Source organism: Erythrolamprus reginae, chromosome 4 (genome assembly GCF_031021105.1).
Source record: "Erythrolamprus reginae isolate rEryReg1 chromosome 4, rEryReg1.hap1, whole genome shotgun sequence".
NCBI lineage: Eukaryota > Metazoa > Chordata > Lepidosauria > Squamata > Dipsadidae > Erythrolamprus > Erythrolamprus reginae.
The window spans coordinates 96,742,143-96,755,924 of NC_091953.1; the positions used below are offsets into that span (position 1 = coordinate 96,742,143).

The 13,782-nt window shown below is 38.2% G+C and overlaps 1 protein-coding gene across 1 annotated transcript in view; it reads right to left on the reverse strand.

The window, feature by feature from the left end:
* Window positions 1-13,782, reverse strand: part of MGAT4A (alpha-1,3-mannosyl-glycoprotein 4-beta-N-acetylglucosaminyltransferase A) — a 91,363-nt gene that overhangs the window by 26,590 nt on the left and 50,991 nt on the right. Inside the window, exons 6-10 of the mRNA XM_070750971.1 lie at window positions 12,191-12,237; window positions 9,921-10,034; window positions 7,925-8,000; window positions 1,888-2,002; window positions 327-457 (exon numbers count right to left, since the gene is read on the reverse strand). Of these exons, the coding sequence (XP_070607072.1) occupies window positions 327-457; window positions 1,888-2,002; window positions 7,925-8,000; window positions 9,921-10,034; window positions 12,191-12,237 (483 nt within the window). The remainder of the gene's footprint in view (window positions 1-326; window positions 458-1,887; window positions 2,003-7,924; window positions 8,001-9,920; window positions 10,035-12,190; window positions 12,238-13,782) is intronic.

Genomic DNA, 13,782 nt, shown 5'->3' on the forward strand with positions numbered 1-13,782 from the left:
CTGTGTATGCAGATGCATACAGCCAAAGACAGTTTTTGAAGCTGCCTTGCCAAACCTTTAACATTTCAAGACGGGTGCCCCAGTTATATTAATCACGCTTTTCAAAATGCTTCAGCTGAAAGCTTTGCACAACTTCAAATGATTTATTTCTGGTAATGTCTCCACCACTAATCATATCTTCTTAATCACTTCATAATTCAGTAAACAGGAAACTATAATTTAGAAAAGAGCTATAAAAATGATGACTAGGTTTCTTAACCTATTTTCTTACATTAATCTCATATAAGTAAACTTTCAGAAACATTTAAACTCTCAAACCAACTTACTGCATCTTTCTCCGGATTGCACACTTTCACCCAAAGAATGTGATCCAAGAGCCAGTCAATTGGTTTCTCTTTATAAAACATAAGTATGAACTCTACAATGAGTGTAATATCTGGAGACTGGAACATTTTACCTGTAAATGACAATTTACTTGTAAATAATAATGTATCAACAATAATTTAGCACTTTTGAGTTATAAGTGAAGTGTTCCATTAAAGAATATGTATCCCAAACTCTGATTGTTCTTTTTATATAATGTAGCAATATCAGATAGAATACATTTGCACTAGAATAATTTTGGGTAATAGATGGTAAAAAGAAGGGCTGAAGACACAAAGGCATGGAACTGCTACCTAGATTAACTCACTTTCAAACATAAAACTAAAACCAATGTAATATTAAATTTAATTTCTTTGTGCCTTCTCATTTATTAACTATTTATGCTCTAAAATGTCCCTTTATGCAAACACTTGCATCCATAATTATGTTTTCTGTTTTATGCTACACTTTTCTTCCAGAGCTTAACATTCTTAGGATATGTCTTGTGCTCTGACTGATTCCTTGTCTGTGTAGGATTTCTCGCGCAATGGTAGCCCTTCTCAATCCATAAGAACTGTTGCATTCTTTTCAGCAGATGTCAAAGCAAAGGCATCTACAGCAATCCCTTTTTTGTCAAATGCAAAATGCAGCATCATACCAGTTTGACAAAAGTTTTGCCAACGCTTGTTCCAAAGGGAAAGTTTGCATCATGTTGATGCAACACTGCTTTTGTCATTACTTGTTTTTTCCTCCTCTACTGAATGGTAGATTAGGCATTTGTTTCCATTACTCAATTTAAAGGAGGCTGTCAGTTGCACACCAAATGCTAGAAATTATAATGCCATACTAGTGAAGAATTAGTCATACTCCTTTTTAAAGAAACCCACGATCTTCCAAAACTTGTATCAAACTAATATTAACAGATGACAAAAGTAGAATCTCTCTTCAAGTATGGATTCAGAAGCAAATATTGAATTGCTGGACATGATGAAAGCTTTTAAAACACTGTTTTTCATTTGTCTTAATCTATAACTGAACTTGTTTAGATGACAGAAGTCCATTTAAATCAATTAAAAAAATTAAGAACAGCAGACATTTATAACTTTATTCCCTTTTCTACCACATGTGTTTAGTTATATGTTAAATGCTATCTACACATCTAATATGGAAATTTTACAAGTAATACTTTCATATTACGAAAGGAACTGTAAAGTTGTTTTTCTACTATGTGGGAGGGGGGTTGTTAAACTACTTTCTAGATTTTGCAGTTAAGCTACTTTCTAGATTTTGCAGTTAAGCTACTTTCTAGATTTTGCAGTTAAGCTACTTTCTAGATTTTGCAGTTAAGCTACTTTCTAGATTTTGCAGTTAAGCTACTTTCTAGATTTTGCAGTTAAGCTACTTTCTAGATTTTGCAGTTAAGCTACTTTCTAGATTTTGCAGTTAAACTACTTTCTAGATTTTGCAGTGCTTTTCTATCTTTCCCCTTTTTAAAAATTACATAAGGGATTTTTTTCTCCTTACCAATGAATCCCAGCTGAGAGAATTCTAGAATCATCCAGTCTTCTGATGACAACTGAAGTGCAAAATTTTTTATTGTGCTGAAATAATTCTGCTTGACAACGATGTCATCCTCAAGCTAAAGGAGCCAAGCACAAGCAAGTAAACAAGTAAGCAAAATACAAGAAATGAAATGAGGAAAAAAGTTATATGGGGGCGGCACTAAATTAAGTGGATTTCAGATTCAAGCATACATGTAAATCCAGCCATCATTGGGTTGCTTCCTACTCATGACTTGAAATGTTCTCTGCCCATCCCTGAATCAGCAGAAACCTATCCTGGTAAGAAATTTGCTATCCTCACTGCTAATCCTTATTCTGTCTCTGCAGCTTCTGTTTCAAACCAGTATACGGTAATTATCTGAATTTCTGTCAAGGAAAAGGCAGACAAGGATTGCCCTTAGAGAGTATAATAATAAAGGGGAAATACTACTTTAACACTAATAATGTCACGGCTGTCTCCTAATATACTGTGGTTGCAATGAAGGAAATATCATGTGATCTATCAGAGAAAAGAGCACACAGGTAATCCTCGATTTACAACAGTTTAAAGTTACAATGAACTGAAAAAGGAGACTATTTTTCACACGTACAACACTGCAGCAACCCTGTAGTCATGTTATCAAAATTCAGATGCTTGGCAATTGGTTCATATTTGTGACATTTTCAGGGTCCCAGGTTATGTGATCCATGGGGAAAACAAATTCACTTAACAACTGGGTTACTAAATTAAAAACTGCAATGATTCACTTAACAATTGTGACAAGAAAAGTCACAAAATGAGGCAAAATTTGGGGTTCAATTATGGTCGTAAGTCGAGCACTATCTGGATTTATAAGCAGGGGCCCTTTCCTCCACAGGTAGTTTCTCTATTGTTTATTACCTTGATTTAAGGCTATCCATTCCAAATCCATGATTCTGGGCAGTTAACAGCAATTAAAAATACCATATAACAAACGCAACAATACTGGACTGCCATCTGTCAGAAATGGTGTAGGGCAGTGATGGCGAACCTTTTTTTCCCCTCGTGTGCCAAAAGACCATGCGTATGCGCTATTGTGGATATGTGAGTGACCATACCCTTAATTCAATGCCTGGGGAGGGCGAAAACAGCTTCCCTGTCCTCCGGAGGCCCTCTAGAGGTCTGTTCCCCAACTTCTGGTGGGCCCAGCAGGCTCGTGTTTCACCCTACCCAAGCTCCAAAGTCTTCCCTGAAGCTGGGTTAGGGAAAAAAAGCCATCCCCCATCTCCCCAAAGGCTCTCTGAAAGCCAAAAACGCCCTCTCAGAGCCTCTGTGCAAGCCAAAAATCACCTGGCTGGCATACATATGCACATTGGAGCTGAGCTAGGGCTACGGCTTATGTGCCAGCAGATATGGCTCTGTGTGGCACTTGTGGCACCCATGCCATAGGTTCACTATCACTGCTTGGGTGGGGGTTTGGGCTAAATGACCTACAATGTCCCTTCCAACTTTGTTATTGTGATATATGCATAATTAGCAACCGGGGTAAACAACCAAAACACTAACAAACAAATTAATCCAACCACGTTACAAGCTTTGCCATACATTTGGTCCCCCAGGCTCATTGCTACAAAAGCTTTAGCAAGCCTTACGTTAAAAAGAAGTAGCAGCCTTCTCAGAATTTAGGCTGCAATGCTATAGAGACTTCAAAAGAAAATGGATTAAGTCCTGCTATGCTAAATGCCACTTAATTTTAAGGAGGTACGCAAAGGTTGATGTTCTTAATCCACGTATTTCATCAGAAAGAAAAACAAAGCAGGATGTGCCAAGTATCTGTCTTGGCATCTCAACTGTAATAATACATCTGTGGTTATTACTCAGACTTGGATTGGCATCTCGTAAGAAGGGTTCGTCTGTCTTTCTCCTCGTGGTAAACAAATATATCTCCTTCCTTCCCTGGTCCCATTCTCAAAACCTGTTTTACAAAGTTAGGGAATACTGTTGAGCAAAATTTGGGGAGAATTGAGCATGGGCTAGTGCCACAACACAGGAGCACAAAGCGCCCTTTGTGAAGAGATTTCTGGTCATACCAGATAGGATTTGACACTGCCAGTCAGGGATCGAAAAGACCGTAATGTAATTTTAACTTCAAACTATTATCACATCATTACTTCAAATTAGTACACTTCCAAATTAAAAAGTGCAAGAAACCCTTGTAGATCTTTAGAGTAGGTATCTCTAGCCATTTTGAAAACTTTTTTTTATTGTTTTCACATGAAATATGTTCTGGATTATGATAGAATTTATTCCCTGTCCCCTTCCCCAACTATAAAAACAAAATAAAGGAAAAAGAATTTAATATATATATTCTCAGTCTTTCGGAATACAGTGTTCCCTCGATTTTCGCAGGGGATGCGTTCCAAGACCGCCCGCGAAAGTCGAATTTCCGCGAAGTAGAGATGCGGAAGTAAATACACTATTTTTGGCTATGAACGGTATCACAAGCCTTCCCTTACCACTTTAAACCTCTAAATTGCAATTAGTCCCATTCCCTTCGTAACTATTTCGATTATTACTCACCATGTTTATTTATTAAAGTTTATTTTAAAAATATTTATTAAAGGCGGACAAAAATTTGGCAATGACATATGATGTCATCGGGCGGGGAAAAACGTGGTATGGGGGGGAAACCGTGAAGTATTTTTAATTAATATTTTTGAAAAACCGTGGTATAGACTTTTAGCGAAGTTCGAAACCGCGAAAATCAAGGGAACACTGTACTGCATTTTATGTGTGTGTACACGTATGAAAAAGTGCTGAGAATACAACACAATTATAATTTAATATATTTCTTTTAAAATGTCATTTGTGCTGATAGAAGAAATCTATCAAAAAAACCCTAATGAACTGTTTATCTAATAAATGATAATTTTATTTTTTCTTATTAAATTTAAATTTTGTTTCTGAATTAATTTTGTATAAATTCAGTTTTCTACATTTTAGAATCTGTTATCAGTCTAAGGACATTATGCTTTTATTTTTCAATATTTCAGAATAACCATTATTAACAATTAAAACTGGTTTTTTTTAAAGTAACACTTTTTAAAATGTAGGAAACATATCAATACCATTGCATGGCTCACTTTCAAAAATTATTGCAATGCTTGCCATTTCATCAAAAACTTTGGCTAATTGGGCATAGTAACAAAATAATAAATATATGTTTATCACCAGCACAATTTGGAGAAATTACATTATGAGGCTGTTTAGGAATTTCTTCTATACAATTTCTTGATAACTTGATGAAATTGCTTTAAAAGAATTTTCACATAAGGCATTCCACTGAGATTCATGAAATTCAATGGCCAAATATTGTTTCAACAGTACAACCTTTAAGGTATTTAAAGGGGGTATCTCTAGCTGGGTTTGGGTTTGGAAGGCGTCTACCACAGGTGTTTAACAAGTGGAACTACAAATTGATCAATATCAGCTGCTGTAATTAACTTAACAAAAAATTATGACCAAGAGAGACATCTGTGTCTTAAACCCCAAAACATCTGTTCCCCTCAGCAAAATATTTTCGAGTGATACTCAGATAAATATATACATCAAACTCTCAGAGAACTCTGACAATACAATAGAATTTGGATCTATCTCAAAAGCAAAGCAAAAAACCACATGCATGTCATCCTCCAATTTTCTAAAATCCCAAACAACAAGCTGCTAATGGTAAAGGCAACACTCTAAATTATCCCTGGCAACAATTCTCACTTTTACAGAAGATATTCAAGTAGTGCCAAACACACACATTCAATTCCTCTCCAAAAATGCGCCTACGGTAGGATGCACTATTCCACTCTACAAAACTGTCTCTTTCACGTTGCAGAATAAAGCTGGATCATATCATGTCCTATACAGTGTTCCCTTGATTTTTGCGGGTTCAAACTTCACGAATCGCCTATACCATGGTTTTTCAAAAAATATTAATTAAAAAAATACTTCACGGTTTTTTTTTCTATACCACGGTTTTTCCCATCAGATGATGTCATACATCATCACCAAACTAATAATTTTTGCAAATAAATAACAAAAAAAATAATTATTGTTAATAAGTAATTATGTTTATAAATATCAGGATTACTAAGTGTCTTATTCAATGGTGAATACCAGTAATAATGGTGAGTAAATTGTTGTTAAGGGAATGGGAAATGGTAATTTAGGGGTTTAAAGTGTTAAGGGATGGCTTGGGATACTGTCCATAGCCAAAAATGGTGTATTTACTTCCGCATCTCTACTTCGCGGAAATTCGACTTTCGCGGGCGGTCTCAGAACGCATCCCCCGCGAAAATCGAGGGAACACTGTATACACAAAAGATTTAAAGATGGAATAACCAAAGGTGACTTCCTTTGGGTCTCTCTATCATTAGCCAAAGTATAGTTTCCAGTGGCATTGGAAGGCTTGGGCCTTTTGAGGTTTAGGCAGCTATATAGATCTAAATTGTCGCCTGTCATTTCTGTCCTCTTGTCTCTATTCTGTTGCCAACCTTTTGTCCCTTTCTGCCAATTTTTTTAAATGTTTGCTGATGTTTAATAAAGGTTACTCTTGTTAGCTGAACTGAGTGATTAAGTGTACTTGCTCTCATCTCAATAGAGAGATTGACTGGGAGTCTGATAGGTGAAAACTAAACTGGAAATGACCCTCAGAAATTTCCACATCCAAATGTTCAGCAACATGAACAAACCTCTCCACCCAACCGTAAACATAATGTAGAATCCTATTCAACAGGCAATCATTATTTTAAGAGAAACCTTTTTTTTAATTTCCTTCCTTCTTTTTAAAAAGAGTCAGAACACAGGAAAGGAAAGTGCTGATTCCCAGAAAGTTGTTCTGTTCCACTCCTCTCCTCAGATGTTTTTAAGACTGGGTGAACTGAAAGGTATTTTAGTTATAAAAAATAAAAAATATAAATATAAAATAAAAAAATAAAAAAAATTAAAAACCCTTGCTTTCTCATTTGTGTGTCCAGGGGCATCTGCAGACTTAAACCAAAGGCACCAATATAATACAATCTTGTGGATCAGATCTTTTTTAAAAATAATTTTATTAAATTATATAATTTAATAATTTTTAATAATTAGCACATCTTTCAAAGATCCCACACAGAGGGAATACTAAATGCTGCAATGGAGTAATCTTTCTTTTCTCCATTTTCTCCATTCTGTGCTTTATATGGGACTGACAACCAGATGATTAAGTGAAAGAAAAAGAGCGAAATTATGAAGATCATTGATTAATACCATGTCATTCAGAAAAGGTTCTTGTACAGTTACACCAGTGTCACTCTTACTGACATATGCTACTAAACGAAACATATTTTATTACTATTTGCAAACAGTTGCTAACCAAGGTAGCTACTAAACAAGGAGTGTTTACATGTCTGGGCCAGCTTTACAGTTATGAAACACTGTGGATTCAAAGATAAATCAGAGCATACAAAAAGAGGTGCTCATTGCACTTTAACTATACTAATCTGTGTCTTTTTCCAGGCCAAAATTAGTTTTGCTTAATTACGAATTAGATGCTTTGAAGATAAATATCTAAACATGTGTAACACTCTTTGTTTATGGCCTTATTGCAGACTGATGCCTGGTAGGCTGAACCAAATTTACAAAATGCAATTTTGACAATAACAGACAAAAATACTGCATATACCTCAGTTTTAAGAATCCTACAAGCCTTTTAAAATTTCAAATAATCATGAAAGGGCAGGTTGAATTTTAAATTGAAATTTTAAATTCCACTGCAAAACAAACATTTAAATTCTCCACTATTTTTCATTATTTCATTGAAATATTTTACTAAAAGCTAATATATAGATAATATCAATAACTGGTATGATAAATAAACTTTATTAGATCTAAAGGGCCATCTTATAAATAGCTGTGTTATGGAATACTCACTAGGCCATGCTTACTACTACACATTTTAAAAATATTTTTGAATATTCATTTTTACATTAAAAATATAAAAACAATTTACCTGAATGTAGTATACACCTTTTTTCTGTGCATACATCATAAGAAAACAGTAATCCAAATTTTGCTTTGTCCTCCATCTAAAATTAAATATTTAACGTTATTGACTTTGCATGCGAGCAGGCAGACAAAACATAGGCTTGAAAACCTTATGCTTGAAACATAAACATAGCTTTTAGTTATTATTTTAATAATGAATGAACTAAAGTAATCTCTCTTTTTCCCTCCCACGCCCCCCGTTAATTCCCAGATTCATTACTTCACTGGAACTTCTGAAGAAGCCCATCACAGGAAGTCTATCAGTGAACAAAAGCTCCTTTTGAATGTACTTATGCAGCTTACATTCTTTTGTTCTTGAAAATCTGTTCTGCTGAACTGGAGGACTCTCCACACAATTACTTCTCTGACAAGTTGTTCCCTACCCTCGTTCCTCTAGCATAAGAGTCTTTGTTGATCTTCAGTTTCTTTTGTCAGTGGAAGGGCAAGTTTGGATGATGCCCTTCAAAAATCTCGCAGATCCTGTTCAAGGTTTTCCTGTGTCATATTTACTTTGTACTTTGGTATTACCTGTACTTTGGTTTGATGTGTATCTAATATCATGAAAAAATGATCCCTTTCCTAATTGGGAGCACCTTGGTTCTGCCCCAAGTCCTAGCAAACCAGCACAATGGGCTAACCAGAGACATGTACTTCGAGTGCTAAGATTGAAAAAACAATAGCCATTACAGAAAGTTTTTCTAGCCTTTATTTAATCCAAAATTTATTTCCGCTTTATCTGTTTTGTTGCCCAATATCACAGTAGAAGTTCAAAAAGGTTCCAAGTCACAATGTGAAGCTAAGCATTTGCAGATCAAAAGAAGGGTATAACAGCAAAACTGACATTATCACGAGAAAGCTAAAAAATAAGATTTAGATTAGAAAAATCCTTTCCCCTAGACTCTTCTTGGGAAAATCCTGATTTCTGCAGTCCTAGCACTAGAAGTACACATTTCTTTGGTAATGACTGCTAGGACATGGGGCAGAAGCAATGTGCTTCCAATGTTTAAAAATGAATATTTCTGAAGAATATTGTAATAGTAATAGTAGTAAGAATAATGTAAGCTGTCTTTCCTCATGGAGTGTTTCACATTCTATAACCGACATGGCCAAAGGCTGGGGACTATGAAAACTATAGTTCCTGCATATCTAAAGGGCACCAAATTAGGAGAAACTATTGGATACAAAACATGCAATAGATTTTGCATATTTACCCTGTATTCTCAAATGGTAGTTTACCTGTATTCTCAAATGGTATATGTAAATTAACAATATCCTAAACCTGTGATGACGAACCTACTGCACGCGGAGCCATAACGGAGGACATGTGAGGTGTTGCTCTATGTCAGCTCTAGCAGTATGCGCGCAGTAGCCAGCTAATATTTGGCCTTGGAGAATGCCGTTTCCCCCTCTGGAGGTGAAGCCCAACAGGCAAACCGGAAGTTTGCAAAACAGACTTCTGGTTTGCCCGTTGTGCTGTTTTTCACACTCCGGAAGCTTCAGGGAAGCTTCCTGAAGCCCCGGAATGTGAAAAACATCCCAATGAGCAAACCGGAAGTTCAGAAAATGGACTTCCAGTTTGCCCATTGTGCCGTGTTTTGTACTCCTGGGTTTCAGGAAGCTTCCCTGAAGGCTCTGGAGTGCAAAAAACAGCACAACGAGCAAACTGGAAGTCTGTTTTTCTGAACTTCCATATTGTTCATTTGGCCATTTTTTCCCCTTCTCAGGCTTCAGTGAGGCCTCTGTACATGCGCAGGGATAGGGGGGATTGTGCACATGCCTAGGGGTAGCGCAGGGAGTGCGCATGTGTGAGGGGATGGAATAGGTGTGGGCATGTGCGTGAATGCTAGCACGTGCACACACACCCTTTTGGCACGTTCACCACTACTATCCTAGACTATCTCTGTTAAGATCTACTGTTGTGTCCAAAGTATTTTCACACCTGCAAGAAAAAAAGTCCTTACCTGACTCTTTCTTTTGAATCTCCAAATGTTTCTTTTAGATGTTTCATGTCAGGATAGTAAAACGCAGGCGGAGCTATTATTTCTACTAAACCAGAACGAATTTCTGTAGAAAACCTGGGGTCAAAAAGTCAGTTTTGTTATTTTATATTCAAGGAAGCTGTACTTCCTACATATGTGATCAATTCGGACTCTAACTCAATTTTTTATTCATCTGTGAAACAAAATGTAGAGCACTGAGCAAGTTAATAACTTGGAGACCAAGTGTGGATTTTAACCTACATGTAAAACTATAGTTTTGTCACCGGGGCCACACTAGACTGAAGAGACTCCTGTGTTCACCAGTTCCTGAAAATGATAATTCCTGAAAATCCTACCTCTGTAAAATCCATGCAGCATATTAACTCAAACTACTTGCAATTATCAATTTACATAGGTAAATATGAATGTATTTTAGAGAACTAACCAATATTAAATTCTTAGGCACCTAGACAGTTTATTTTATATTTTATCACTATCATAAAAACTAATGTAGATATGCAATCTTTATTTCATGTGGGTGTATCCATTTCATGCCTGCTTGAATCTTATATTGTAATACTATTTGCTATTTTAGAAGGAAAGTTATCTCAATGTTTTAACCAGTGGTGGGATTCAGCCAGTTCGCACCGTTTCAGCCAAACTGGTTAACTTTTTGCACAATTTTTTGAACCAACTAATCTCACCACTAGCTAGCCCCACCCCTCACCACTCCCATCCCAGTCATTCCTCATCTGGTCTGATAAGATAAAGGTAACGGTGGGGGAGGGAGACTTGCTCCTGGTAGGGCTGGAAATCTCCACCATAAAGGGTGGTAAAAGAAGTGGTACAAGGAGTAGTGCAGCCCTCCCTGGCTGGAGCAGGGTAATGGCACTATTGTGGCAAGGTGGAGTGGAAGTGGCAGTGGCGATAGCTGGAGCCTTAGTGCAGGAGCAAAGCGCCCCTGTACTTGGCTTTGTGAAACAACAGCATTCCACATTCGTCATGGTATATATATGTGCACTCAAGGCAGCTCTCGCCTCCCGCTGCTTCAGGCTTGGAACTGTAAGCCACATTCAGGAAGCATTGCGGCAGAGAGAATCAGCCAGGTCTCATTCTCTTGCGCCTCATCTCTTGCTGGGTCTCGCTGTCCAACAAAAAGATTTTTGTAGCCAGAAATGGCAGACGGCTACTTCCGGCTTTTGTTGGTACAGCTGGGCATGCCTTGTTCACTCAGGGAGACACGTGACCTGCTCTACGCCTTTAGACACTGGCCTGACACGTTCACCGCCGCAGCTGCTTCATGGCCTGCCCACTGACCTGACCTGTGCCACCACTGCTATTGCCCCCTTATGGCCAAAGTGGCCTGCCCACTGTACCTGCAGCACCTTGCATAACACAGTGAAATTCAGCACATTTCACATTGGGGGAGATGGGGTCCCTCCTCTTCCTGGAGCCCATTACAATCCAGAGCCACAATCCCACCCTGCCCCACTCGCCCCTGGCAACAGCAGCCGCAGTGGGTCAGGTCAGATGGCAGGCCATGAGGTGGTGGTGGTGAACGCATCAGGCCAGTGTCTTGGGGCAGAGAGCATGTTATGCATCTCCCCGAGTGAGTGAGGCACGCATGCCCAGCTGCACCAACAAAGGCTGGAAGTAGCTGCCCGCCATTTCCTGCTGAATGATATCGAGTTGGCCACGCCCACTCAATCACATGATACCCCCCAGCCAGTCACGGGCTCCTCCCACCACATGAAGGGATGCCATCCAGCCAGTGAAAATGGCCCGGGAACAGCACAACCGATAGATTTCGGCCCGGGAACAGCACACGAAACAGATTCCTGGTGAAAAATCACCTTTTTTTGCTTCTGTGCATGCGCGGAAGTAAAAATACTGGCCAAAATAGCTGGAATCTCACAAGATTTGGCTTGCTGCGCATACACAAAAGCTAAATCTCATGCAGAACATGGTTGCGCATTTGTCAGGAGCACGCAAGCCCATGCCAGGCCCCAAGGACCATCTGCTTAGCGCAGTAAGTGGCTGCCCAATACTGCCCCAGCCACACCCACCCAGCCAGTAATTAGGGAGAACTGGTTATTAAATTATTTGAATTGCATTTAACTGTAATGTATTGTGTATTGATATAATGTATTACACAAACCTATTTGGAAATGTCACTTTTGGTTTCTAAGCTCTGTACTAAAAAGTGGATAATCCAAAATATTTTAATGGTAACTCGTATAAATTAAACTTACTCTTTTTCAAGGGTTGCCACAACACCATGTACATAGTCAAGTTCTGTCTAGGAAAAAAAAAGAAAAACATCTTTATACATAGTATGGATAATTGGTTCGACAATTGCATAGTTTGCATACCCTTTTTCGCTCTTCAAGTAGACTAACATGACATTAACGTCCCAAATGTAATTCATTATCAAATGCTATACAAAAATATTGGTTTTTTGTCACAGATAAGGGCCAGCAGGGCATTCGGTTCAATTCAACTTTAGCATGCTAAATTTAGCATGTTTTCTTTTAATTAAGCAATTCCAGTGTTAGATCCAATGGGGTCAAACAGCACCTGAATGGTAATATAATAGCTATGCTTTTCTTCTATTGTGAATGACACAGGTATTCAATGCAGTTTTTGTTGGCAAAATCAAAAGCAGGATAGTTGGAAAATTATTTTTTCTCTGATTCATATGTTTGCTTGAGAAAAGCAGCAGTTTAAATATAGGTCCTTTATTCACAAATACACAATAGGCACTGGGTACTGTACCAGCATCTGAAGCAAGAAAAGCACTGATAAAAGATCAGGACCTCTCCACATGCACCATCTCTGCTGCTTCAAGCTCTGAATTGTCCTTCCCCATGATATCTGCTTACTTTGATTATGAGATGGCTTATCTCTATCCTGCAACTGGAGCAAAGGGCAGTGGGGAATGGGAATTGAAATGGTAGAATTTACCGGTGATCTGTGTTGTTATTGCCCAATTGTGCCTCCAAACTTCTGCACAAAAGCAAAGCATCCATTGCATATTAACTATGTTATGAATCTAAGTGGCCCAATTAAAATCCTTCTAATTAGCTTTGTAACCTCTGTTTTAGAAAATCAGAACAGTATGATTTCTTTGGCATACATAGGTAGCATGATGTCATCGCCTCATCCAATCCCAGTGTCTGGGTTCAGGATAACCAGAGGTGGGTTTCGGTAGGTTCTGACCAATCCTGGAGAACTGGTAGCAGAAATTTTGAGTAGTTCGGAGAACTAGTAACAGTGATGGGCTCCTAGGGGGATGGTCAGGAGCGCAGTTCCGGTAGCAAAATTTGTAGCTCCACCCCAGAGCACCCAATTTGCACTGAAAGATATTGAAACAAAATGCATAAGCCATGCCCACACTGTGGTAGTAAAAATTTTGGTAGCCCATCACTGACCAGTAAATACCACCTCTGGCTGGCCCCTCTCCCATCTATTCTCTGCCTCCCGAGTCTCAGCCAATTGGGACGAAATGAGGATTTTGCAGTGTCCCTCCCCTGCCATGCCCACCAAATCACACCTACCAAACCATACCCATAGAAGTGGTAGTAAAATATTTTTGAATCCCACCACTGAGAATAACTACTCCTTTCTCCATCATCAGGCATACCCAGAAGTTCTACATTGCAATCAGGAATCAGGGGTGGAACCTCTGTGAAAAATAACATTTCTCAATCTTGGCAACTTTATAATGCATGAACTTTAACCCCCAGAATTCCAGAGCCAGAAAAGTGAAATTCTGAGAATTGAAGTCCATGCATATTTAAGTAGATAAGAAAAAGTATAGCATCAGACTGTAATAATGGCATTA